The sequence below is a fragment of the Podarcis vaucheri genome (assembly GCF_965113315.1).
Source record: "Podarcis vaucheri genome assembly, chromosome: 3".
NCBI lineage: Eukaryota > Metazoa > Chordata > Lepidosauria > Squamata > Lacertidae > Podarcis > Podarcis vaucheri.
In genome coordinates, this window is record NC_138761.1 from 40,171,023 (window position 1) to 40,198,612 (window position 27,590).

The window sequence follows — 27,590 nt, forward strand, 5'->3', positions numbered from 1 at the left end:
AGGCTGGTTAAGCGTCGGGGCTGCTGGCCCCGCGGCTCTTTCACGCGCGCCGCATCGCCCTCTCCTGCTCGGCTATGCGCCCTCCGCGCTTCCTCCCGCCGGGGTTTCCTGGGACGCGGCTCTGCTCCAGCCTTTAGGCGCCGCCAGGGCCCCGAGCTCCGCTTTGCCTCGCGCCTCGACGCCCCTCCTGCTGCCTGCGCCGCTGCCGCCGCCACCATGTCGGAAACCCGGAGCTGCTGCGATGGCAAGAAGGACGTGCAGGTGGAAGGCGGCGTCTACCTGGAAGAAGGGCAGTGCGACTCCGGCCTCGGCTCCATCCGCTCCCTGCAGGGCCAGCTGCCCGAAGGCGAGCCCCGGTCGCCGGCAGCCCGAGGGGTCCGCTCGGACAAGGATGCCGATTTCCCGGACGCTGCCGCAGGCAAGGAGGCTTCGGCGTCGGAGCCGGACGAGCGGCTCGATTCCAGCTACGGCTCTTCCTCGCTCGTCGAGTCTTTGGCGGGGCTGGGAGAGACCCCTCGGCACCCTGGCGAAGAGGAGGAGGAGGAAGAGGCCGAAAGGGTCCGGCAGCAGCTGCTGCTGGAGACGTTCGCTTTCGTCTCGGAGGACGGAGACACGTGAGTGGCCCCAGCTCGTTCTCACGTGCTTGTTTCATTCCGTGGGAGGCAGGAGACTTGAAAGTCGGCGCGCGGGTGGGGCAGGTTGGGCGAGTGGGGGCGTCTGCTGAACATCAAACAAAGTGCGAACGAGCGTGTGCACACGGAGGCAAGACACCTGCGCGCGTGCTTTCTGCACTCTGGGGAATACGGGGAAACTACTAGAGGGAGTCGCGTGTGGGTGGAGGGGTGACGTTACTAGATCAGACAACATTTCCAAAGTCAAGGAACACCTTAAGGGTGCCTCCCGACACAAGGGTGTTGTGGTATCGCTGATCTTCATGCATACAAGTTTGGTGTTTTTTTTTGGTTTTTTTTTTGCAGCTTACATGTAGCGTTGCTGCAATCAAAATAATGTACCATATTTCTCTCATCCTCCTCACCTGCCAATACATTCCGTTTCTGGACAAAATCGTGGTGTAAACGTCCAGTTTGCAGTATTCGGCCTCTGTCTAGATGCAGCCTAAAAAGTGCCATCAGAAATAAAAGCAGCCCATTGTTTATATGGGACCTTCTTGTCTGCAGATATGGGGTAGCCCTTCAGATCCAGCTGTATCGCTTCAAAAAGCGTGTTTTGTCAATAAGCATATGATGAAGGCAGTTGGCAAAGGTTTCTCTGAAATTCCTTAAATGTAATGTGGGACGTAGTTGGGGTTGAATGGATGTTGGGAGGAGGGGGGTTATTTTGGCACCTCTTTCTGTTCCTTCCCTCACAACCTTGTTTGGCAGCAGTTTTAGTATCAGTTTTATTTTTCCATGGGAGTTGCTCCGTTCCTTATTTGTTCATTGGAAAATAGATTGAACATACAAACTCTGCTGTGATCATTGGTGCAATGATCCCCGATCTTTTATGGCTTCATCTGCACAACAAACCTGTGGAATAGGCATGTGGAAAGAGCAAGAGGCTTAGAATGAGTTGCCAAGGCACTCTAAAAGGTATTGACTCCAAATCCAGCCCCCTCATATCAACTTGGCTCTTTGGCTGAAAGATCCATGGAGTTTTGGGAAGTAATAGTTCTCATTTCCAATTGCACAACCAACCTAGCATGGGGATGCTTGCTGGGAGTCTCCTTCTAAGCAAGTTGTTCTTGCCTTAAAAAAAAAGAAGTGGTGAAATTGGGGCATCCATTAAGTTTTCCATGACCTCTAAGCCATTTATGCTTTTTATAGCTGCCTTTGTAGAGTAGAGGCAAGTTTGATGACTTAGTAGTGTGAAAGGCAAACATCTCAAGCCCACACGACTTCTGTGATGTAGTAGTGCTAGTTTCTCTTGGGGCTCTGATCTGAGACATGCTTTTCCGGAGCTTTTAGGTTCGCTCTTGGGGGCTTTGTGCGGGTAAAATGTAATCCTGTATGTACATTTGGAGAGTGGGGGTTTCATATCAAGCAGGAAGTAATAAGCTTGGCTCTCTGCTCTTGGTTTACCATAACTAATACACCGTCTGTGGCCTCCTAACTTCCTCCTGATCCTGCATCTCTGATGAGACGAGCCGTTTCTGCTTTTTCCAGCTGGATGTTTCCAGTTTCCACTCTGGCATGGCTGGGCTAACTATAGACACTATGGCAGTGTGACCTGTGTTGAACAGATTAAAATGGCAGCATGGGGGACAGCTTGGTGTAGAATGAGTGGCTAGTGGTGCAGTAGCTGCTGAACCCTCATCCATGCATCCTTTTTCTCTCAAGTCACCTTTCTATCCCCCTGTGTTGCTTTTGCCTTTGGACACAACATGAAAAGTACAGTGGTACCTCGGGTTAAGTACTTAATTCGTTCCAGAGGTCCGTACTTAACCTGAAACTGTTCTTAACCTGAAGCGCCACTTTAGCTACTGGGGCCTCCTGCTTCTGCCATGCCACCGGAGCCACTCCAGCTCTGCGTTTGTCAGGAACCTGCAGTTTTCAAACATAGGCCTGCTTGCCTGGTTATTGTTGATCGGTTCTCCTACCTCCTAGATAAGTCTATAGCTATGGAGTGGGGAAATGCTAAGTTTGAAATTAGATGGTGGGGAAAGTCTCTAACCTAATCAATTGTTTGTAGTGGGGATGGGGAAACAAGAAGATGCATCTTATTTTGCAAGTGCTTCCACACCTCTCCTAGTTTGGAGGCTTGGGTAGAAGCAGTGAGACGTGTCCCCTCCAGGAGTCAAGACAGTGACAACACCTGATGCCATATGGAATGATCTATTTGAACTTGTTGCTTTGTTTTACTCAAAAGAAGAACAACAGTAGTAATTTTATTATTTATTCCCCTCCTATCTGACTGGGTTGCCCAGCCACTCTGGGCAATAGCTGGCCAACAGTGTTCCCTTTGGCTGAGAGCATCCTAAGTGGCAGAGTGGGAATTACTTTATTCACAGTTTCTCAGCAATCTCCACTGAACAATATCACTTCCTTGTAACAGTTCTAGTGATGAAAGAACAGAAGTTTGTGGCTTCAGATTTCTGCTTCCTTTTTTTTTTTTTAAACAGCTGCCATAGTGAGAATGGAGATGGTTCTAAATTGGATTGGTGTTTTTTAATCATTCCAAATTGCATGTGTGTTTGTTGGAGCTATGTCGGTCTGTTGTACCAAAAACAACATGCTCAGTGTTGGTTTACACAGGGACATCAAGTGATGTCTTCCATGTGTGAATTGTCCATCATGGAATAGAATTTTCCTATTCCTCCTGTACAGCACTTTTCAGTGGAGTATGTGCATTTGTTCAGCTTCAAATTCAACACGTAGCTACTCTCTTGCGTTTTTTGTTTGTTAATTCCTCCCCCCTTCCCTCCTATGCTACTTTATTTTAACCAGGTCTTCATGCTGTTCTCCAAGTTTTTCTACACGTTTGCTCTCCAGTCACACACCCATTCTTCTTCTCGCCTCGATCCCACTTTGTCCAGGTGTTCTGAATTCTGCAATTGTAGTACATTCCACAGTAGACCCGCAAAGGGGACTTAAATGGATCTTTGTATAGGGTTGCCATATTTCAGCAAGTGAAAATCCGGACACAAAAGTTGTTGACACTGCTGACATGGGTTGCCACACGTCCGGATTTTCCAAGGCATTTTGACGACTTCCACCCAAACACTGCTTCTGACTGGAGTATTCCAGGTATGTCCGGAAAATTCTGGACATATGGCAACCTTATTCTTTTTCCTGAATCCAGAATTCTTGGAGGGTTTTCTGGGCCCATTTCATCCACATTTCCTAGAAATGAAACTATTGAATCAGTCTTGAAGCGGTTTACATATATTCCTGCTGTAGTCCAGGCCACCCCAGTGGATGTTGGTGGTTTACTAAAGCTAGTTAAAACTCCTTTTAAGTGGCTAAAACTTGAGACCTTCAAAATCTTACTCCAGACATTCTTGAAGCAGGATAATGGTTCCGTTCTTTTTTGTTCAGCACAGAACCCTTTTTGTGTTGGATAGGACTCTTAATACATGGAGAGTTCTGTTTGCAAGTGCAAGGCAGTGAAGATCCTCATGACTCAATGTGAGACGTCCACAAAACCAGCATGGGAAACCTGCGGCCCTCCCACAAGTTGTTGGGTTACAACTCCTGTCAGCCAAAGCCAGCATGACCCATGGTCAAAGATGATGAGAATTGTATTCTTAACAGAGTCTGGAGTGCCTAAGATTCCCCACTCCCTACTGCTAGAGGATGCTTAGTTACACAGTGTGAGGAGAAAGACTGCTGCGAAAAAGATAATGGTGACCTCTAGTCCCCACTGATAGGGAATGAAATTCCACTGTGAGGAAGTCTTCTAATCTGGCAGTGGAATACTGACCAATTTCATTTGTGTGTGGCTGCCATTTTGTTTTGCCTTGTAGCTGCTTGGTCTAGTGAGGCACAGGATTCCCCAACCTGAGTGGCAATGAGACGACAACTACCTTTTTTTACTGTATGGAAACAGTTGTATCTATTTTGGTAGGGCCGAATATGCATGTGGTCTCTAGTGGGAGTAGGCGACGGCAGGGAAGCCTAACTGTGGCATGTGGTTAAGTACCATGCTCTCTACTGACTGTTGGGAAATCACGTGTCGGTGACTTCTAGACTGAGGTTTGTAGAGCAGAGACTTGGAAGGTCATTGAGTATATTTAAAGCTTGTCCTGATAGGGGTTGGGTTGGGGATGTTTGCTCTTCATGTGGTGGTGCCTGTAGGTAAGCGATAGTTTAAAAAACTGCTTAGGCTTTCCTGTCTGGCCTGGAACATGTGGCTCTTGTGGGATGCTCAAATTTAGCTTTGAACAAAGGAGGACAATAGCTTTGTGCAGTAGAGCTGTAGCCTTTTACTGATCTATATTGGCTTAATCAAAGCTGCTGGTGTTAATCAACCAAAGAGGCATCTCAGAATAATTTGTGCAATGCACTTTATTTTTAAAATTACGTTGTTTTTAGTATGAGTACTTACAAAAATCTTGCAGATAGCATGCATCCCCTCCACTTTCACACAGGAGGAAATGCCTCTTCTAAGAGGTGCATGCTGCAACAGAATCATAGAGTTGGAAGGGACCCCAAGGGTCATCTAGTCCAACCCTCTGCAATGCAGCAATCTTTTGTCCAATGTGGGCTCAAACCAACAACCCTGAGATTAAGAGTCTCATGCAGTACCATATATGTGCGTCCTCAAAAAGAAGGATCCCATATATGTGCATCCTCAAAAAGAAGGATCTTATTGTAATTGGTTTTAACTGTTTCGGCACCTGCTAAAAAACATTCTGGTTTAGACAAGCGTGGAAAGATGTGGTGATTTTAGTTTGTTTTAGTATTTTAACTTTTGTATGTTTTAAAGTATGGTTGGGATTTATTCTGGGATTTATTTATTTTTTACTGTTTTATCTTTTGTAAACTGCTCTGAGGTTTTCCTACACTCAAGCAGCGTATAAACTTTATGAAGTATGAATAAATAAATAAATAAATAAAATAAGAACCAAGGCAGGCCTAATCAACTGATAACAAGCTACCGGTAGCACTGCTGAAGCATCAGTTAAGAGACTTGCTCCCCAAAACTCTGGTGAGAAGATATTTGATTTACCGCCTCAGACCCAAATAATTTTTTTAAAAGATTTTCCACAGGTGGTATCTAATACCAGCTAAATTGGCAAAGATATAGAATCATAGAATCATAGAATGATAGAGTTGGAAGAGACCACAAGGGCCATCGAGTCCAACCCCCTGCCAAGCAGGAAACACCATCAGAGCACTCCTGACATATGGTTGTCAAGCCTCTGCTTAAAGACCTCCAAAGTAGGAGACTCCACCACACTCCTTGGCAGCAAATTCCACTGTCGAACAGCTCTTACTGTCAGGAAGTTCTTCCTAATGTTTAGGTGGAATCTTCTTTCTTGTAGTTTGGATCCATTGCTCCGTGTCCGCTTCTCTGGAGCAGCAGAAAACAACCTTTCTCCCTCCTCCATATGACATCCTTTTATATATTTGAACATGGCTATCATATCACCCCTTAACCTCCTCTTCTCCAGGCTAAACATGCCCAGCTCCCTTAGCCGTTCCTCATAAGGCATCATTTCCAGGCCTTTGACCATTTTGGTTGCCCTCCTCTGGACACGTTCCAGTTTGTCAGTGTCCTTCTTGAACTGTGGTGCCCAGAACTGGACACGGTACTCCAGGTGAGGTCTGACCAGAGCAGAATACAGTGGCACTATTACTTCCCTTGATCTAGATGCTATACTCCTATTGATGCAGCCCAGAATTGCATTGGCTTTTTTAGCTGCTGCGTCACACTGTTGGCTCATGTCAAGTTTGTGGTCAACCAAGACTCCTAGATCCTTTTCACATGTACTGCTCTCAAGCCAGGTGTCACCCATCTTGTATTTGTGCCTCCCATTTTTTTTGCCCAAGTGCAGTACTTTACATTTCTTCCTGTTAAAGTTCATCTTGTTTGTTTTGGCCCAGTTCTCTAATCTGTCAAGGTCGTTTTGAAGTGTGATCCTGTCCTCTGGGGTGTTAGCCACCCCTCCCAGTTTGGTGTCATCTGCAAATTTGATCAGGATGCCCTTGACTCCATCATCCAAGTCGTTGATAAAGATGTTGAATAAGACTGGGCCCAAGACAGAACCCTGTGGCACCCCACTAGTCACTTCTCCAGGATGAAGAGGAACCATTGATGAGCACCCTTTGGGTTCGGTCAGCCAGCCAGTTAGAAATCCACTGAGTGGTAGCATAGTCAAGACCGCATTTTACCAGCTTCTTTACAAGAATATCATGGGGCACCTTGTCGAATGCCTTGCTGAAATCAAGGTAGGCTACATCCACTGCGTTCCCTTCATCTACCAGGCTTGTAATTCTGTCAAAAAACGAGATCAGGTTAGTCTAACATGACTTATATAAATTGAAATCCAATCTTTGTTGGAGATGTGGTAAAGAAATAGGAGCAACAATACATATGTGGTGGGGGTGTAAGGAAATTAAGAAATTCTGGACAGTATAATTAAAAAACCAGAGATACATCTCCTTGAATTGATAGGGGAAGAGATACGGCGGCGGGGGGGGGGGAATCTTCTTATATGCAAGCACAGCAGCTAGAGTAGTGATTGCTGCTAAATGGAAATAACAAACTCTACCTTCAAAGGAGGAATGGATTTGTAAATTAAATGAATACTTAGCTTTGGCAAAACTAACAGCTATTATAAGAAATCAATCAAATCAAAAATTAAAGGAGTGGAAATGTTTTGATGAATATATGGAAAAATATTGCTCAAAAAAAGATATGCTAATATGCCTAGATTAGAAATGTAAAGTATTTGACTGAACGTAAGTTAGTAAGGAAGGACAATAAGAATACATAGATGAATTGAGAAGTCTGTAGAATGCAAAGATAAATGTAATCTCAGAATGTAGAGGAAATCGAGTGGGAGCGGGGGGAGGGACAAAAGAATATAGGATTTAAATGATAAATATATGTGGGGATGGGGATGATGTGGTGAAGGCTTTGGTATATTTGCATTGTGATGTAATATGGAATGAATGAATGAATGAATGAATAAATAAAAGAGACTTGCTCCCCTGTGACTTGTTTAGATTTGAGAGAATTGTTATTATCTTCAGAGAATTCACAGTGCTTCTCCACATTAATCCTAAATTAGTCTTACGTGGTACAAGTGGAAGTGATTACCATGCAGATGTTGGGTTGTTTTAGAATTTGTAATCTTTCAGTGGAAAAAAAGATGCTGAGTTTTGTAATAGGTGCAGTTAGAAGGCACTTGGCATAGACCAGGTGACAGCTGGAGGCTTAGCATATATGAGAGACATAAAGGAAGTTTGCATTATCCCTCTTCCAAATGGAAAGCATGCATGAAGGAGTTGTGCTGGCTAGCCCAGCTCTTCTGCCACCTGCCGTGCCCCCTGGGCTGCCTTTGTGTGAAGAGACTCTTGGGCCAATCTGGATATGCTCTCGTGTGGAGGAGCCTTATGCAGATCTCGGAAGAGGCCGTGTGCAAGTACAAGCGAAACTGCCAAGCTTGTGTATTGATTAGGGTGGGCAGCACAACCCCCCTGCACATGCTTTTAATGCATGAAGGGATGGAGAGATCATAAGAATTCCCCCACCCCCAGAAGTTCTTGCACAGTTGAATTAGCTCATTGCCTATGCAGGAGGCTGCGCAAGTATTCTTAATGCAAGTGTGTGGCTCTTCTGTGATTGGAGGAGGGAGTGGAATGGGGAAACTTGTAATGAATATCTAATTTATGCAAAGAGATGTTAAAGCAGAGGGACTCTCTTAAGATGAAAACTTCCAGAAATCTTCTTGGATCCTTTAGAAGAAGAGGACCCAAACTCCCATTGCTTAAGAATCGCTGTAATACAGACTGAATAGTCTGATAAGATTTTGCAAGGGCTAATGTTTCATTCCGATATCTTGAGTCTCATCTTCTAGTTCACAGTGAGTGTGCATGTCCTGTGAATGCGAGATTCTGAATTTCTGCTTTCATTCCAAAGATGCTTCTAGCACCATGGCTGATATCACTTACACAAATGTCTCAAAAACCACAACATGAAGAATTTCACGATGACTGTTCTTTTTTAGTTTTTTAAATGTGTTGACTCAATTTTTGGCTTCAGGATGTGTACACATTGGAACTGACTGTGCTAAATTACCGTATTTTTCGCTCTATAACACGCACCTGACCATAACACGCACATCGTTTTTAGAGGAGGAAAACAAGGGAAAAAATATTCTGAACGAAACAGTGGATGTATCATTTTTGTGCTTCATGCTGTGGCCACAGACATGTGATCTGATGGTGAATTTGGGCTGACCCAATGCAAAGATCCTGAGGATCCATGTGGATCCATGCTTTGTAACCACGTTTTTGCACCATTGCAGCCCCAGACAACAGTGGGTGCGTGATTTGGGGGGGGGGCAGGCTGTAGCCATGGACATGCTATGTTCTCTGGTGGTGAATTTGGGGGTGACCCAATGCAAAGATCCTGAGGATCCATGCTTTTTAACCACATTTTTGCACCGTTGCAGCCCCAGGCAACAGTGGGTGCATGATTTGGGGGGGCAGGCTGCAGCCATGGACATGCTATGTTCTCTGGTGGTGAATTTGGGGGTGACACAATGCAAAGATCCATGTGGATCCATGCTTTTTAACCACATTTTTGCACCATTGCAGCCCCAGGCAACAGTGGGTGCATGATTTTTGGGGGGCAGGCTGTAGCCATGGACATGCTATGTGCTCTGATGGTGAATTTGGGGTGACCCAGTGCAAAAATCCTTAGGATCCATGTGGATCCATGCTTTTTAACCACATTTTAAGTGGGGAGGGAAGGAAAAACACAGAAGGGCTAAGAATGCAGGAGTGGGGTATAACGGGAGGGAGGAAAGGAAGGCAAAAGTTTCCCCCACGCACCCACCCAAGCCAGCCAGCTCTCTCTCTCTCTCTCTCTCTCTCTCTCTCTCTCTCTCTCCCACCTGCATGTTTTCAGCAGCACCGGAGCACAGAGAGGAAGGAGCGGAGCACAGAGAGGAAGGAGCGACAGTCTGCTTTTCCCCTCTGCTTGCCTGGAGGGGAGGGGCTTTCCCTGCTCTTTGTTCCATTTGAGCAAACACAGTAACGAAACAGAGGAGGGTGGGCAGTAAGACCCTGAGGCAGAATGCAGGAAAGCAGCAACTTCCTGTCTCACGGAGCTCCCTTCTCCCTGAAGCGCGGTTTGATTTTTGCCTTATTTTTCGGCTCCAGGGACCACACATTCGCTGCATAACACGCACAGACATTTCCCCTTCCTTTTTAGGAGAAAAAATCTGCGTGTTATAGAGCGAAAAATACGGTAAATGGAAATTACATTAGGCATTCATGCTTCATTTCTGTCACCCATGGATTTTAGAAGTTGAGCTGGAAGGAGCATGCGTCGAGTTCTCAATACACAGAAGCTGACATCTGTGGATATCAGATGTTACTGCCCATCCAAGTCTTATTTTTTTAGCACCACTGGCAACTCATATTCAGTTTGCTTTACAAAACATACTGTAACTTACTACAGTAATTCCAACAGTGCCATAAAATATTAAAGCACACATTTTAGAAGGGAAGATACTGACTGGAAACTAATCATGACATCTCTAAAATGCACTTAAATGAAGCCTGATCTATACAGGTAGTAGAAACCTGTAATGGTACAGTCAATACAGGTGTGGGACACTTTGCAATTTGCACAGGGAGGAAGGTACTTTCCCTGATTTGTTAATTTTCTATTTTGCATGGGATTTTCCCATACAGAAGGGTTCAAATTTATGGTTCCCATTTGCAGCCTGAAGTGAAACATTCCATTCTACCACCTTACTTCCACCTTATTTTGTTAATGTGTAGACCAGGCCTAGAAAATATTTTCTAGCAGTTTGTAATGGTGAGAAGGGAGTAATGGAGGGTTGGGAAGAGCAAGCTTCCATGGTAGAATCTGCTACAGCAAATGAATGATCACTCGCTTAACTCCAGGTAGATGGGAATTCCAGATTACCTGAGGTATTTTGAGTGCTGGCATCTCATAGGTGGAGTTCTAGGTGTGGGTCTCAAATATGTCCAGGGCTTAAATTGATCGGGATTTTAAAAATAAGCCGAGACCAAGGGCAATTGGTTCTGTTATCTAGAAATGTTTTTATTGCAAAGACAGCACTTGCTAGAAAATGCGATCTCCCCCTTCCCCCAGTCACTTCTATGACAAAGTTTTATTAGTCCCCCCCCTGCCCTCCTTCCAGTGGAATAAACTATCATGACTTTTCATTATTTCCACTAGACCAGCAGGTTGTGGTGGAGCAATTTTGCATTCTTCTGTTGCAAGTACCTCCTTGGCTTGCTATAGAAGAAAGCAAACATTAACAACTGTTACCATTCAACAACTTGGCATTCCCAAGCATCTGGGAAATGAATCGATGCCAGTGAGGCACTAGTTCATAGGAACTTTGCCCAGCCAAAATGTGCCAGTCTAATTGGCATGTATGCAAGGTAAGATGCTGGGGCAAGTAATAACATGTAGGGATGCATAATGTTACGGATTCTGTGAATTCTCCAGCTATCTAGCTACACAGAGTCACTGTGCTGCAGTCTTGAGTTACCTGGATAGACCTTGGGAGGCCTAGATTTATGTACCACCTCTGGCACTGATCCAGTTTGTCAGTCTTGGGGAAAGTCACCATCTTTCACTCTTGTTTCCTGTGTAGAAAAAGGTACCTGAGTGAATGAGGAATCTTGGCAGGACTTGTATCCAAATACTTTAGCTCTTCCTCATATTCAGATGTGCACATTTGTCATTCCCTTTCCAGTGACTGGACTTGCCATTTATTGGAAGAAACCCAATTGGCCATAGTCATCTGCAAAGGAAAGATGATTAAATCATGATGATGATTTTTAAAATCAGTTGCATTTTTATCCTGTCATTTTAAACATAAAAGCTTCTTATATCCTGCACTTTGTTCAGGAACTTAAAGCTTTATTTATTTCCTAAGAGAGAGCAGGAACTCATTTGCAAAGAAAAGATTGGGAGTGCACTATTAGGCTCTTTTGTGCAGGGCAACAGATAAAGGCGCCAAATTTGACAAGCACTGAGCTCTACCTGAGAGTGGAAAAGAAGAATGATTTCTGTTCAGTTTCACCCTTCAGGTTTATCTGTCACATGCATCATAAGACCACAGGTGATAGACAAAAGAGTATGGCTTAGGAAAAACTACACCTTCTGCCTGTGTGCTGAAGACTCCCTACTGCTTATATGGTGCCAATAACATTTTTCCTTAAATGAGGAAAATTGTACTGTCTAATACTTTGTTTACCGTGGATTAGTAGCTAGTGCACCTAGCAGCATGAATTTGACCAAACTGCGGGAGGCAGTGGAAGACAGATGTGCCTGGCGTGCTCTGGTCCATGGGGTCACGAAGAGTCGGACACGACTAAACAACAACAAGCACCTGGAAGAATTTAGGATCTATTCCACTGAGTGAGACCCAACACTATCACAAAATTCCTCAATTTTGAATCTGCTTTGTAGATTTGGTGTGCGCACTTTTAGTTCAATTAACCTCTGCGCATCTTAAATTACACAGCAATGTGAGCGTATTACACAAGACGGCTTTCGCAAATGATCCCAGATGGGTCTTCCTTTAAAAAAAGAGCTGCAGACAAGATGTGGCTTCAGTCTTAATACTGAAAAGCCTCTGAAGTATGTGACATTATATTTTCACTGGTGTTGCCTTTGGCTTCCTCTTTGTAAGGGAGGGCTTCTGTTCATAGATTTCCCCCAAAGGCCCAGGGCACTCTTCACAAATGTCCCTTTATGTATTTATCCTTTATAATCCTTCCTGCAGGAGTCTCTCATGTGACCTTTGTTTCCTGAAACTGATGGGAAAATTCCACAATATGAAAAGGGTTGGTGGGAGCAGTTATGGAAATCCAAAGAGGTTTGAAATACAGAGGGTTGAAATAACTCAGTTTGGTGTTTGTTCATTTTTAGGAAAGGTGCATATTTCCAAAACAGATCTTTGTCCCTGTGGGCAAGACAAACTCCTGTTCCTCACCTTTAGGATACCCATGCTCTAAAATCTACAGCTGCCACCTTGGTAACATCAGGCCACCAGGCACAGTTAATTAGTCAGGTATATAATACTGCAAGGAGGCTGAGAAACTGGAATAGCAGGGAGGAAAGTGTTGATTAGGGGGGGGAGAGAGAGATAGGTGTGTATTGATACCACAGTATTGTAAAAAGGTTACTGTCGGACAGTTTTTCTTGGTAAAAGAGGTCAGTTAAGACAGTTAAAAAAATATGCACTGGACAAGTGTGGAATTCCCCTCTTTTATTTTTCTGGAGAGTCTATTGGCTTCTTGGTATCAACAGTGTTTATATTTGTTTCAGTTTCTTAGCCCCCTTTTTTCTTTCCCTTTCATAGCTATTATTGGATAAATGGTTTAGTTGCATGCATTTCCCATCTTACTTCCTAAGGGGGGGAAGCACCAGAGCGAAGTGGTAATGGATGAATAGTGTCATTCCTTGTATTCAGTTTCTGTTGCTTATTATAAAAGTTTGTAACGTATGCTCTTAAGTCAACAAAGCAGAACTTATTTGAGGAGGGACTGTTGCTTAGCAGTGGAGCATATGGGCTGGATGCAGAAGGTCCCTGGCATTTCCACATAGAAAGTTCAGAAGATGAGAAAAGGCTACTCCTCTGCCCAAGACCCTCGGGGTGTTTTGGGGTAAGTAGAAGGCAAATCTCTGGGTGATTTGCAGTAGATCAGCAAGGATTTCTGATTCTCAACTGCAGCAACAAAATGACTCTGCACCCTAAAATTATAGTGCTGGAATAAAAAAAACACTTGGGGTAAGCAGGAATGTTTTTTTGTGTGAGCAGACTGAGTTCTGTTCACTTCTGCTCCCCAAAGCAAATTCCTGGGCTCAGAATTCCCTAAGTGCATGCCTTTTGTACAAAGCTGGTGGCTCTTGGAGGTTTTTATTTTAACACTAAAGCGAACAAAAGAAGTAGATCCCACAAACCTGAAGCTTACTCCAGGAGAAGACATGCAATATTGAGCTAATCTGATTTGGTAAGTGGTAGCTTCTTGGGTTATAAACAGAGTGAGGACATAGATCCTGAATCAGTTCTTTTAATTCCCAGACCTTCTATTGATCTCCCAAAGGCTCCTGACTGGCTTGGAGAAGGAATGACCAGTTTTGCCCCCAGAGTCCTCTGCTGTACCATACACGGTTCAATGGGAAGCACTGGGAAGCTGTTTTAAAGGCATCTTCTTTGTCGCTCTGAACTGTGAATAGTGACATAGAATTGTAGAGTTGGAAGGGACCCTGAGGATCATGTAGTCCAACCCCTGCAATGCAGGGATATGCAGCAGTTCCATATGGGAATCAAACTTGCAACCTTGGCATTGTCAGCAGCACACTCTAGTCAACTGAGCTATCCAGGCTGAGCATTGTGTGTTAGAGGTTTGCTAAAAGGCATAGGTAGGGACCCAAAGGAATGCATGGACCATGTTATGCAGGAAGGCCTGGTCCCAGTCTCATAATACATATTCAGCTGATGGTACTCTGGGCCACAGTTTCCCATCCGTAATATTCCAGTGGTAGTATTGCACCTGGTTTACAGAAAGGATGCAGGAGAGCTACTGAGGTGATAAGGTGGCATACTGAGGATGCCAAAGTGCTTCGTGTGTTTTGTTTAGACGGGTTTGTATTTGCTTTTTTACCATGTCAGAGCTGGGTTGTGTACTGCTAGGCCGAGCTGAGGGGATGGGAAGAAGGGAGGAAACGGCGCAAGTAGCTCTTGCACAATAAATAAACAGGCTCCAATATTAGAACTGGGCTCCTCCTCTGTGTGCTTTTCTCTAGTAACTGCAGCACATTTGGGAGAGGATAATTAAAGCTTTAAAGCCTGGGCCTGAAAATAGGGCTATTCCCTAGCATAGTTCTGTGAGGTGGGGAGGGAACTGTATAAAATCCAGGCCAAGTAAACAGCAGCTGAAGCTTCCCTTCCCCCACCCCTTCTTGCCTCATGATCAGGGACTTCCCACATTGACACTGAAATATCCCCACTCCTCCTCTATTGTAAGTGCACATTAGTCTCACTGTGACTAGGTAGACACCATCCTTCCATGAATCATGCTCAGGGCTGTGTACGCTCTCATTCTCAAGCCACATTCCTGACCATGGGGGATCCTGCTCACTCCCTATTTCCTCCTCCCTGCTCCCAAACAGGCTTTGATATTCTGCCAACTGTTGCAGACAGTAGGGACTAGAAACACCATTCCTCCCAGTCACAAAGTTCAGAGATGAGTATGGATCCTTCTGCAGCCTAAATAGTACCATCCGAGCTCATAAGGGAGGTAGTAGAAGACTTGGGGGAACCCCCACTAGGTTTGCAGAAGGACAAAAAAAGTGAAGGAGGGAAGTCCTTGAGGACCCTCAAAGCCTCTGAGCCCCCCTGCTTACGGCTCCCTTTGTCACAAGGTGGAGTGAGGGGTTATGTCTCCCCCCCATTGAAAAGTACATAGAGCTGAAGGAGGAAATTGGAAAAAGTGATGCTTCCCATGGTATATCTCTATTCCATTTTCTGTATTGATTTGCTTGTGTTTTGCTGGTTTGTTGATATTGGTGGTCCATTCACTTCTGCTATAAAGTATGAAGAAATGGGGACCTATTGATACAGGTGCAATGGCTAGGGGTTTTGTTTTCATACATTGCTTGAATAACTTGGGGCCAGATGGTGTGGAAGTGCCCTTCCGTTCTGGACAGATTACATTTGGATCCAGACAGTAAAGCAAACTTTTGGATAAATATTTCAGTTTAGTGTTATTGAAGCAGATACTGATGCTTGGTATCTTGTGATGGTAGCCCAGCCTCCCCCTAGAATGGGAATTTGGCTGTCCTTGCTGGCTGTTGTGAGGAATTCTTGGGGAAAGTGGCTTGGTTAAAATAGCCCCAGAGAATTCTGTGCAGTCTGTCAGATAAAAGCAGCAATGGTTAAAGTTCAGCCCGGATTGCCTTGTTGGAAAGTCCCTGTTCCTGAGAGTTCTTATCTGCTACATACTTGCTAGGAAGCAAGAAAGATAAACTTCAAGCCACACAAAGTCAAAATGTAAAAGATCTGCAAGGATAAACTGACTGTGTGTGTGTGTGTGTGTGTGTGAGAGAGAGAGAGAGAGAGAGAGAGAGAGATATCCTTGGAAACAAGAGCAAATGAAACATTCGTAATCTGGCACCAAACAGGGCATAGTTTGTGGAAGCAAATTTCAATGGAGTCTTTTGCTGGTTTCCAGTTTGAAATCACTCAGGCACAGGTACCATCTAGCAGAGTGTTTCGGCTGATGTTTGATTGAGAAGATTCTAGTGCAGTTGCCTTTAGGTCCTGTCTGATTCCAAACCATCACTGTAACTTCTCTTGCTAATTTTTGCTGTCTCTTTATTGATAACACTCTCAAAGCCTCTGAGCAGCATTTTCTGTACAAGTAATACTGAAATGAAATGGTGCATTTGTAGATTATTTAACCTTTCTTTAGTTCTTTCTGCTTCAAATTAGGATCTTATCTCTTCCAGTTCTCTTTGTACCATGTGATGGTGAGCAGAGGTTACTATCATTATTAGGTGTGGGGTTTTTTTTTTTGAGGGGGTGGGTAGGCTGTGTGCTTGGGTCCCCTTCTAGAGACCAACTCAGCTAGCCCTTTGGAATTTGTTCTAAAAATAATCGTGAACCAAAACCAGAAGCTAGCTGAGGTGGTCTGTCCCAGCAAAAACAGTCTTGTGGAACCTTAAAGACTAGCTAGTATGGCATAAACTTTCACAGACTACAGACCACTTCATCAGATGCATCTGAAGTGCACTGTTATCCATTCAATTCATTGCTACAATTCATGCTGCTACAATACTTTTAGGGTTTTTAAGACTCAAAAAATTACTTTTAAAATGATACTCTCTTGTTCAGTATATCTCACTTTTGTCTTTGGTAAGCCAGGTTTTGAAAGGTTTTTGTACTGTTCCAAAACCCTGTCAGACCTGTTTGGCCAGAGGTAGGGGTGGGGCATGTATGGCATGGAAAGAGAGGCCTCTCTTCAATCCAGATTCACCTATCAAAACTATTGCCTGGCTTCAGCCTTTGTCACTTCCTCTTCCTCTTACCCCCCACCCCACCCCCAGACACTTCCTCTCCATTTTACATTGATTTTAGCCATAAGAAAAATAAATGCAGGGACACTCATATATTCTACACTGTATTCCTAATTGTATTTAAGGTGCTTCATATCATCCTGCTTTAAGAATAAACAGTTTGGGGGCTTCAATTATTGCAGTGTTAATCTAGGTGCCTGTTTAAGGTAGTTAAGGTTGTAATTTGGAGTTTACCAAGTCTGAGGGACTAGATAACTCAGATCCAACTGTCTTGCAAAGTCTGAATATGGAGGCCAGTTTCAAATCGTGCAGGGAATGCTGAGCTGTGGGTTTTTTTTTGTTTTTTGTTTAAAATGCTTTGCTTTTGGGCAATTTGTTTTAGCCAGGCTAGTCAGGAAAGTTTATGTAAAACTTAAGAAACTCCTTCTCCCCCACCTTTGTTTCACACTGTCAAGTGACACTACGGAAATGTGTAGGCAGATGGGCCATTTAAAAGGCTTTTGTGGTCTTATAATCACAAAACTGATTTAAGTAAGGTCTTGGGCAATTTTGCCTTGCTTAGGAAGCCACATGGAAGGTGCGACTTGTCAGTGGATCAGCCCAGAGAGTGGGATGTTTGGGGTCTATGCATATTCTGGTCAGCCACTTTTGCTAACATTAATGAAAAACAGTGTTATAAGACGTGGAAGAGCCTAAAATAGAGGATGTACATCCATGGAAATTTGGAGTGATATCCAGCTAAGTCATACTTGAAATGAACCCATGGAAATAAATGGAAATTGCATGCCCACAGATCTCACTGCATCTATTCCAGGTATGACTAATATTAGGTATCTGCCTTTGTCCCATAGCATGCTACCCCTTTTCTACACAACTTCCCTGTTCTGTTGCTGTATTTCCAGAGAACTTCCCTGTTCATAGGTCATCTGCAATTTTACTGGTGTGCTCTAAATAGAAATAAACGGGCACCGATGTAAACTTAACTTTGCATATGAAATAAAGAATCGTCAGGTGGCTTGTAGAACAGTCCTAACATCTTTTACTTAGAAGCTATATAGCTGCAACCTTTTTTACTCTCTGGCTGTGTCTGAATTTCAGCCTTATAAAACCAAAGTAACTGAATGTGAAAAGAAATCTTCGGAAGGACCCAGCCTCTCTCTTCCCACAGTGTCTTCAGCCCTCTATGGGCAACAGCAGCTGTGCACAGCCTCCTTCAACTCTCCCCTCCCCTTGTTGCTGAGGCAACTGTGGGTGGCCACATCTCCGGAAGGGCAGGGAAATTCCCCATGCCCATGTGACCTTGGGCTTCCCCTGGGGCCTTGCCTGTGCCTCAGCCACATACTGCTTGGCTTGGGGAGCAAAGACCGTCTGTTCTCTCTGCTTAAGAGTCCATTTGTCAGATGGAAGCCTTGTAAAATGGTGCTTGGGCAGTTTCCTCTAGGCCAGGGCTGCTGTGATGGCTTTTGGGTACCTTGGACGGGTGCCTGATTCCTTTCCTTTCCCCCCTCCTCATTTCCTGATTTCTCTATGACCTTGTCACTACCACCTCCCATATCCCTTCTCTCTGCCTCTATGGAAATCCCCTTTGTTAAACGCTCTGGAAACGAGAAGGGCTGCGCGACAATACAGTAAAAACGATTCTCTAATTGCAGACTTGTTTTAAAGCACATGGTGACTTTGAATAGGTCGGATGGCTTACTGGGAATACATTGTAAGCTGATCAGTTCCATACTTCTGCAAAAGCAGTGTCTTGTGACCCATTTTAAAGATTAACAAACTTTATTATGGTATAATCTAGGCCGGGGAAGCTGTGGCCCTCCAAATGTTGGACTGCAGCTTCCATCATCCCTGACCACTGGCAATGCTTGTTTCATAGAATTGTAGAGTTGGAAGGGACCCTGAGGATCATCTAGTCCAACCCCCTGCAATGCAGGAATGTGCAGTTGTCCCATACAGGGATCAAACTTAAATCTTTGGCATTATCAGCACCACGCTCTAACCGACTGAGCTATCCACCTCCATCATCTGAACATCTGGACTTCAGCCCCAGCACCTGGAGGGGTTGCAGTTTCTCACCCCAGCATAAGCTTTTCTGGACTGCAGTCCATCAGATGTTGTCCTGAGTTTCCACACACAAGGTTGAGGAGGCGGCATTCTGAAGAAGTAAAGTCCATGAAAGCTTGTGCTATAATAAAGTGCCATTTGATACTTTGCTGTGTTTGCTGCTGCAGACTATCCCTCTGGAACACATTTCTGAAAGTGTATCCCTTTTTAAAAAAACTGGTAGACTCTGATGCGTTGTATTTGTTCTGGAATTATTTCTGAATGTGGGCAGGGCAATGCATGAGTACCCACTTTTTAAAAAGAGAAATCACTTGATTTTAAAAAACTGTCTCATTTGGTGTTTAAATCGTTTTTAGAAAAGCATCCACTGCAAGTTTAATATAGTCGTACCTTGGATCTCAAACACCTTGGCTCCCGAACGATCGAAACCCAGAAGTGAGTGTTCTGGTTTTCGAACAGTTTTCAGAAGTTGAACATCTGGCGTGGCTTCCGCAGTTTCTGGTTGGCTGCGGGACGCTCCTACAGCCAATCAGAAGCCACACCTTGGTTTTTGAACGGTTCAGGAGTCGAACGCATTCTGTTCGAGAACCCAGGTACAGCTGTATGAGGTTTAACAATTACTTCACAGCAGTGAAAACTAGAAAGCTACTTTTCTGTCCTTGATCTATATAACTAAGTTTATCTCTTGCATCCTAGCTTCCTTATGCGGGGGGGGGGGGAGGAGGGATGTATAAATGATGTCAAGTTGTGACTATGATATGGATTTAGTAGCCTTGTTAATTGAAATAGTTGCTTCTTCATTTTGTTGGAATGAGGTTTTGTGCATGCATCCCATATTTATTTTCAAACACGTTCAAAACCCTACTTTCAGTTTCAGGGTAGTGGGAGTTCCTGCTTTGTACCTTTGAACAGCTAGGAGTAGTTGGATAGTGCAGGGTGGCAGCAACCTTCTAAGGCCTGCTCAATCTGTGAGCTGATTCATGAATTTATATTCTGGTAGAAACATTCAACAGGTAGAGTTGCATAAGAGCTGCTGGTGTGGAGATTTTTTTTTGAGAATTTCCATCAGACTCCTCTTCAGACTTGAGAGGAGTTGATGAGGCCTAGTGTGAAACTTCTGTCATGAGTGCAGCCCGTCTGTGATATAGCCATCTGAGCTGTGGTCTCTGCACTGTAGGTAGAACTAGCTATATGGAAGCTTCTGGAAAAAAAATGTGCTTTTGATGGAGTGAGTCTCTGCATGAGTCTGTTCTCAGTCCTTGGATTGCTGACTTCATTCATAGCCTGCCTCTCATTGGGCCATTTGTGTTAATGCTGGTGCTACATACTATTGTTGTGAGTCGAGGACCCACCACCCGCATAGGAGTATAATAAGACACACAGACACATTATTTTAGGTCAATGGGCAAAATTAGGCCACAACTTTTATTGGTTACAGCATGTGAGTAGTATTGGCTTAGGCATTGGATGAAACAGCAATACTAGAAGAAGAAGAAGAGTTTGGATTTGATATCCCGCCTTTCACTCCCCTTCAGGAGTCTCAAAGGGGCTAACATTCTCCTTTCCCTTCCTCCCCCACAACAAACACTCTGAGATGAGTGGGGCTGAGAGACTTCACAGAAGTGTGACTGGCCCAAGGTCACCCAGCAGCTGCATGTGGCAGAGCGGAGACACAAACCTGGTTCACTAGATTACGTGACTACCGCTCTTAACCACTACACCATACTAGACTCCACCCCACACAGCTGGGAGTCATGTCAGGGTTAACAACCAATGGGAGGAGCTTGTTGATGCAAATACAACTGGAAGCTCCCCCATGATGACACCGGGGGTTGTGCCATGGCCCTAGCCACCAGCAGGGCATCGGACAGGATCCACGAACGCCGGATGCCTTTAACGGAATACCCAAAAGAGGAGGGGTAGATGATGGCTGAGTGCTGCCGCGGCTGTTTAAATCTGGCCCTATTGGTTGGCTGGAAGGCTTGGCTGTGGCAGCAGAAGCAATCAGGAGCAGGGAGCCGGTTGTCTTCCTGGGTTCAACGGTCTTGGATTCTAGGGTTGGTTCTTGGTAGGCTTGTATTTGCCTTGTCAGCGACTGACGATCTGAATTAAACTGGTGGGACCTTTGCTGGGAATCCACAATGAGTTCTGCGGCCACCATGCATCAATAGGCACATGTTTCATCTTCAAATGACGGTGTTCACCAGGAAAATACGTGGTTGACAAATTGCAAGAAGTTGCTGTGGAAAAACTGTACATTGCCCTGTGAAAAGTTGTAAGCATGTAAAGTGGTTCAGGAAGAGTCATCACTACTGTATATACATGGAGGTCTAACTGAATCAGTTGTCCAGTAAACCCATGTACGTGTTTTCTGTTCTAAGTGTGAAGAGCAAGCAAGGAACTTCCCAAATGTTTTTCATGCTTAAAGGAGAGTGTGTTGTTCATGATTCTAGGTTGGTATGACTTGGGTCCTGCCCCACAAACTCATATCTCTCTTCTCTCTTTCAGGTTGCTACACCTGGCAGTCATTCACTGTGTACCTGCAATAGCACTCTGCTTCATTGCCCAATTGCCAGTGGAGGTTTTAGAGATCCAGAATGACTTATTCCAGGTATGTGATAGACTGTGGGGAAAGGTCAGTATTTTTCCCATTCTAGCTAGAAGAAAGAAAACAACTGGGAATCTGGGTCATTCTGTCTTGCTCGTGGCAATTGTCTCTGGCTATAATATCCCCCCCCCCCCCCGTACTTACTCCTTGCCTCATTTTTCTAGATCTGGTGGACAGGCATATGCAGATTTGTTATGCTTCTTTTTCATAGAATTGTAGAGTTGGAAGGGACCCTGAGGATCACCTAGTCCAACCCCCTGCAATGCAGGGACGTGCAGCTCTCCCATATGGGGATTGAACCTGTAACCTTGGCATTATCAGCACCATGCTCTAACCAGCTAAGCTATTGTGACAGTCTTGGAAGTTTTCCTTGAGAATTTGTGACAGTTGCTTCTCAGCGATAGATTTTTGTTATAACCTACCTTGGAAGGATATACACATTAAAAGATGTTACAGAAATCCATTAAATGAGTAATACTCCTGTTACTCTTCTTGTCAATGGCCTCGGTCCAATTTGAGTTGCATGCAGCAACATGTGCCCTGAGTAGGAATACATCCCTTCATCTGGATGAGTCATTTGACCCCATTAGTTATTGGGGGCTAAATGATCTTTGGGGTGTGGACTTAGATGTATATCTGCATCGGAGGAGTGCACTGACGTCTGCTTCCCCAGTTGAATAAGAGCACCTTTTCTGAGGAAAAGAACATGCAAGCTTTAAACTTAATTTAGCATCTACCTCTCATTTTTGCCAAAGGTTGTGTATTCTATCTGAGATTTTTATAAAGAAATCTAAAGAACCAGAGTAATCCAAATTCTGGCCTAGAGAAGACTGCATTCTGCAAGCTATATAAATGAAGTAAACTCACACAGCTGTTTGCTTTTAATTGATTTATTTCTGGCTTCTGCCAATCCTGTTGAGAAGATACACAGGGTACTGATGTCCCATGAATTTTAACAATTCTATGAAGCTTACCCTTGAAGGATCACTAGGTGTTGCTTGTGTGTGTCGTCCCCCCCCCACCATGAAAGCTGAGATTTCAGCTGAGATATTAAATTACGCATCCATTCCTAAATCCTGTGTGTGTGTTTTGTGATGCAATTGCAATATACAGCCAGTCTCGGTTTTGCCCCTGCCTCTTGCACCTTTCTACTCTAGCCCCATTAAGCCTGTGTCACTCTCTTGCAATAACCTTCTCCATTTCCCATTCACAGACCCCGCTTCACCTCTCCGTGTACCTGGAACAGTCCAGAGTGGTGCAAGCGCTAGTCCTGAGAGGAGTGAACACAGCGCTGCAAGACCGCAATGGGAACACAGCCCTGCATTTGGCCTGTGAGCAGCAGAGTCTGGAGTGTGTGCAGCTGCTGCTGCAGGGGATCATCTCCAACAAGACCTTGGAAGCTAGAAAAAGCCGCCAAGATTTGCACCTCCAGAACTGGCAAGGTGAGGTAGTAAAGATTGATCAGGGTGGTGTGTGTGTCTGGGGACGCACTGGGGCCAGCGTTCGGCTACTTGCCTCGTAGCAACTTCCTGGGATGTCTTCTTCTCCAGGCTTGACTTGCCTACACATCAGCACCTTGAAAGGGAACCTGCATCTGATGGCATTGTTGGTGAAGAGTGGAGCCGACATTGATGTTCAGGTATGGCAAGGGCAGCCTCACTAGAGCCACACGTGCTCTGTACTTTTGCGATCAGGCCGAGCAAGAAGATCTGGCAATTAGATACAGAAAGCGAAAAAGTTTGTCCATTGTGGCAGGGGAGATTAATACTGAAAACGTGTAGGAAGTGCCTAGCGAAGTATCAAAAGGTGGGCAGAGGTGACTGAACAGGAGCTAACAAGCTGCAGCTTTGCAAAAACGCAGGCTTGCAGAACTGCTTGATCTACATCACTTGTTACAAGTTGCAAAGTAAATCTGTTATCAGGACATAATTTGGATTTATTCAGAGCAGATTTTTAACAGTGAATAACCCTTGGACAGTGTTGCAGCTGCAGGAACAGGACACAGATTAGGGGAAGTGATAAGTTCCATACCTTTGTGATTCCCCACCCAAGATCATCTGAATTTGTGCAGGTTCCTGGAATCCCCCAAATGTTTAAAATCCCAGGAAGATTTTAAACTCCATGTCATGTTTTGAGCCTGTTCCTGTGTTCATTTGTGAGGAGGTTTAGGAACAGTGTGTCTCTATGCTGCAGGGTCCAGTTTCCAATCCTGGCCACAGGATAGCTCATTTGGTTAGGGCGTAGTCCTGATAATCCCAAGGTTGCAGGTTTGATCCACGTACGGGACAGCTGCATATTTCTGCATTGCAGGGGGTTAGACTAGATGATCCTCAGCGTCCCTTTCAACTCTACACTTCTATGAGTCTTTGAAATGTGCTAGTGTAGGACAGGGTTGGCTGACCTGTGACCTTACAGATGTCCCTCTAGTTCCCATCATCCCAAACTATTGACCATGTTGGCTGAGGCTGACGGGAGTTGAGTCCAACAATATCTGGAGGACCACAGGTTTGCTGTCCCTGGTTTAGAGGGTGTTCCATCCCTTTAAGATTCTGTTTCAGAGGCTCACTGAAGTGGCTGATCTGACACCCTGCTTTCATGGTCGCAGGATGGCACAAGCGGAAAGACGCCCCTGCACATGGCAGTGGAGAACCATGACGAGATGGCTGTGAAGCACCTCCTTGAAATGGGGGCCCAGGTGGATGCCCAGATGTACAACGGTTGCACCCCACTGCACCTGGCAGTAGGCAGGAAGGACGCTGCGATTGCTGCCATCCTCTGCCAATCGGGGGCAGACACCTTGCTGCGGAATATGGAGGATGAGACGGCCCAGGACCTGGCTGATGAAAACGATGATGTGAGAACCTTTCTGAATTTGGCTGTTCTAGATCAGGGGCTTTTAGGAATAAGCTGAACAAGTCCCGTCAAGCTCTTGAAGCAAGGCCAGGAGTGCAGGCTGTATGGCGTAGTTCTCAAGCTTTGGCCCATCAGTAGAAGGTGCTTCATGAACAGGGTTTGGAGTTTCGCAACTGGCCGTTGTCAGTTGCACCTCTCCTTCCATACCTGTGATTTTACTATTTCCAATTCAGATTAATCTGGTGTCATCATCTTCTTAAGGCCGTATAGCAGGGAGGAGCTGCTAAACTGGCAATCCTACCTCCTATGTCTCCAGTGCCATTGCACTGTTGAAGCTTCTTCAGTGGAAGGAAGTGCAGCAGCTGCATTGCAGTGGAGCAATTTTGGCAACTCCTTCCCTCAGGTAGGGAGGGATGTAAGCCAGCACAGAACTACATGTAGGTCAGGATGAGGCAACAACTCTTTTTCTCATGTATTGGTGCTGCATTATTATTATTATTATTATTATTATTATTATTAGTATTATTATTATTAACATTTGTATACCGCCTTATACATGTAGATCGAAGGGCGGTTCATAGCATAAAATCACAATATAAAGAAAGAAAATACATAATAAAAACAAAAGCTTAAGAGAGAGGGATTCAATTATTTATTACTATTTATTAAATTTCTATACCATCCTTCATCTAAGGATCACAGGGCAGTTTACAATATAAAACACAAAAATGCATAGCATAGTAACAAAAATAATACCTCCCACAGTTTCAAAGGGCATAGATTGTTTAATTGGCCTGGAAGAAGAGGAATGTTTTTCCCTGGCGCCAAAGATACATGACAAAAGTTGGTTCATATGGGGAGAGGAGGTCCTTGAGGTATTGCGGTTACCACTCATCCATGAATCTTGTTGGGTGGCGTAAGACATTCCTTATCTTAGCCTAACATGTGTCACAGGATGACACTGAGGATAAAATGGAATAACCCTTACGCTCCACCCCAAACTCCTTCAAGGAAGGACATGATACAAATGCATTATGTTGGGACTCCTCACAGCTAGGAATAAGATTCCTACTTTTCTTATATAATGCTAATGCTAATGTTACTGTTTCCTCTCCTTTTGCCTTGGCAGATTCTTACACTCTTGCCTTTTGATGACCTGAAGATCTCTGGCAAACCCGTTGTGTGCTCCAGTTGAGCATTGCAAAATGTGAATGAATACATCATTGGGAGACGTATCCCGCTGCTGCAGGTTGATAGGAGCAGAGCTGGTCACCGGTATATCATTCCCCTTCTTGCAGAATTGGAGCCTTTTTGTGCTTCTTCAGACACTTACAATAGTGCACAGGATTTTGGGAGCTGGTGCAAGAGAAAAAAATCGTTCTTTGTGTATTTAATTTGATGGCGTCATGGAGTTGCCGCCTACCTGAGTGACAAGTGTCCAGATAGACAGATTCTATGTTTGCTTTGCCTGCTGTGTTGAAAATTGGAGACACCAGAAGTTCTAGGAGGATACTTATTTTTTCCAAGACTGCACAGTCAACAGAGGTGGTGTGTCAGCCCTCATTTTTCCTTCTTCCTCCAGCCCCCGCCATTCACCTCAAGTCTGTGATGGAACTATAATAGGGGTTTTTCTCTTTCCAGTCCACCAGAGTCACTTCTGTTTTTAAAATGCTTCCTTCCCGCACACCAGCTACTTTCTGATCTAGCTACTGCTGCTCAGGCCTTCTGCTTTTCCTTCAGTGGCCAGTTGAGGATTGACTCAGGCTTCTAATTCTGCAACATCCAGGACTGCAAATTGTTCCATTCTCTCCCTTTAGTCCACCTGTTGCCTCCCATGGAGGATAATCCTTGCAAGCAGAGTGGACAGACAACTCTTTAGTTCCTCCCTACTGCTTCTGTGACGTGCCAGAAGGAACCTGAAGGCTGAGCTTATGGGGACAAAATGAGACTTTCTCTCATGCCTCAAGATAACTGGTGTTCTTGAGGCCAGACTCGAAGCAAAGAAGCCTAATTCTGTTTCAGTTCACTTTCAGATTTACTAGCTAATACTGCTGAATAAGCAAGTGCCTTATCTCTAAACTGCCATCCTAAAAACACCACACTTCCCTCGCTGTGTTGGCAACTTGAAATTCTGCCTGTGGAGCAAGGGAGAACAAGGAAGTTCCAAGGCCTACCCTCCTTCATAGAGTGTTGTGGAATCCCATATTGTATATTGCTTTTGTTCATCTTGAACATAAGCTTTATAAACAGTTGCCAGGATCTGTGTTTTTCTTGTCCCTGCTGGAAGAAGCTGCACATGGCTACATTTCCTGCATGCTGATTCTTAGTATTTGAACAGTACTCCTGCTTAGGAACAGATCTGTCCGTTTTAGCCAGTGGGCAGACAGATTGTCTTGTTTCTCTCTGCATTCAAAGTGGCGAGTTTGGTGATCCTAAGCAGCCTGTCATGAGGAGACTGCAAAGCTGGGTTTGGAAATCATGACCTGCGGAGTGATAGGACTCCGGATCGTGCGGTATGTGTAACATGTGTAACGTGGTGGTATTTGCTCCTTTGATGATTGTTGTGTTCCACCCAGAGGTTAGACACTCTGCTTCTCACCAGCTGCAGCAAGTGTAGAGAAGCATTTGGGTCATCAAATGGCAGGAATAGGAGTTGCTTACATGCAAACTTTACTCTGAACTGGGGAAATTCCCAGTCCCCTCCCTCCCACTATTTGCTGCCTGGGAGCGGCTGTTTGTAACGTGGCAAGTCCTGGATGGCGCAATCAGCTGGGATGTTTTAAGGAGAGGTTTTCTTCTTCCCTGTTTTTTAGAAGACCAACCTAGAAGCAGCAGCAACTTTTATGCGATATTTTCCAGCAAAGTCCTCCTTGACTTTTATATCTGGCTTATTTGCTTGAGACCTTAGCTCTTCTTCCTCCTGCACTCCCTCATTATGTTTTTATTAACTTTTTTTTTTTGTCTAAACAACACAATAAAGTTTTTAAAACTGGATTAATCTGCTGCTGTTGCATGTTGCATGGTGTTCCTCTGCCTCCGTACAAATAATGCGTTGCTTCATAGTAATACATTTCTCCAGTTAAAATCACTTCATTACATCTGGGATGGGAGAGTATTTTCAGATGGACTAGCAAAGAGGGGTGCAGCAGCAGTTCATCCACAGTGCATGGAGAGTCACAACATGAGAACTGCAGCAGGCTGCTAGACTGTCGAAGGGGAAGTGTGCAAGAAGAGTGAATGCTTTAAAAAACCATGTTTCAAATGTGATGACGCTCAAAATGTGCTATTACCTTGCGGCTGCTCTTAGCAGCTCCTCCTTGTG

General features: G+C 44.6%; 1 protein-coding gene across 1 annotated transcript; it reads left to right on the top strand.

Annotated features, from left to right (window-relative positions):
* NFKBIE (NFKB inhibitor epsilon) lies at positions 1-27,262 on the top strand. The gene is made up of 6 exons (XM_082216261.1): positions 1-614; positions 21,316-21,418; positions 22,629-22,857; positions 22,966-23,054; positions 24,021-24,269; positions 25,398-27,262. Exons 1-6 carry the CDS (start codon positions 217-219, stop codon positions 25,461-25,463), a joined length of 1,134 nt encoding a protein of 377 aa, XP_082072387.1. The 5' UTR covers positions 1-216; the 3' UTR covers positions 25,464-27,262.
* The last annotated feature ends 328 nt before the right edge of the window (positions 27,263-27,590 follow it).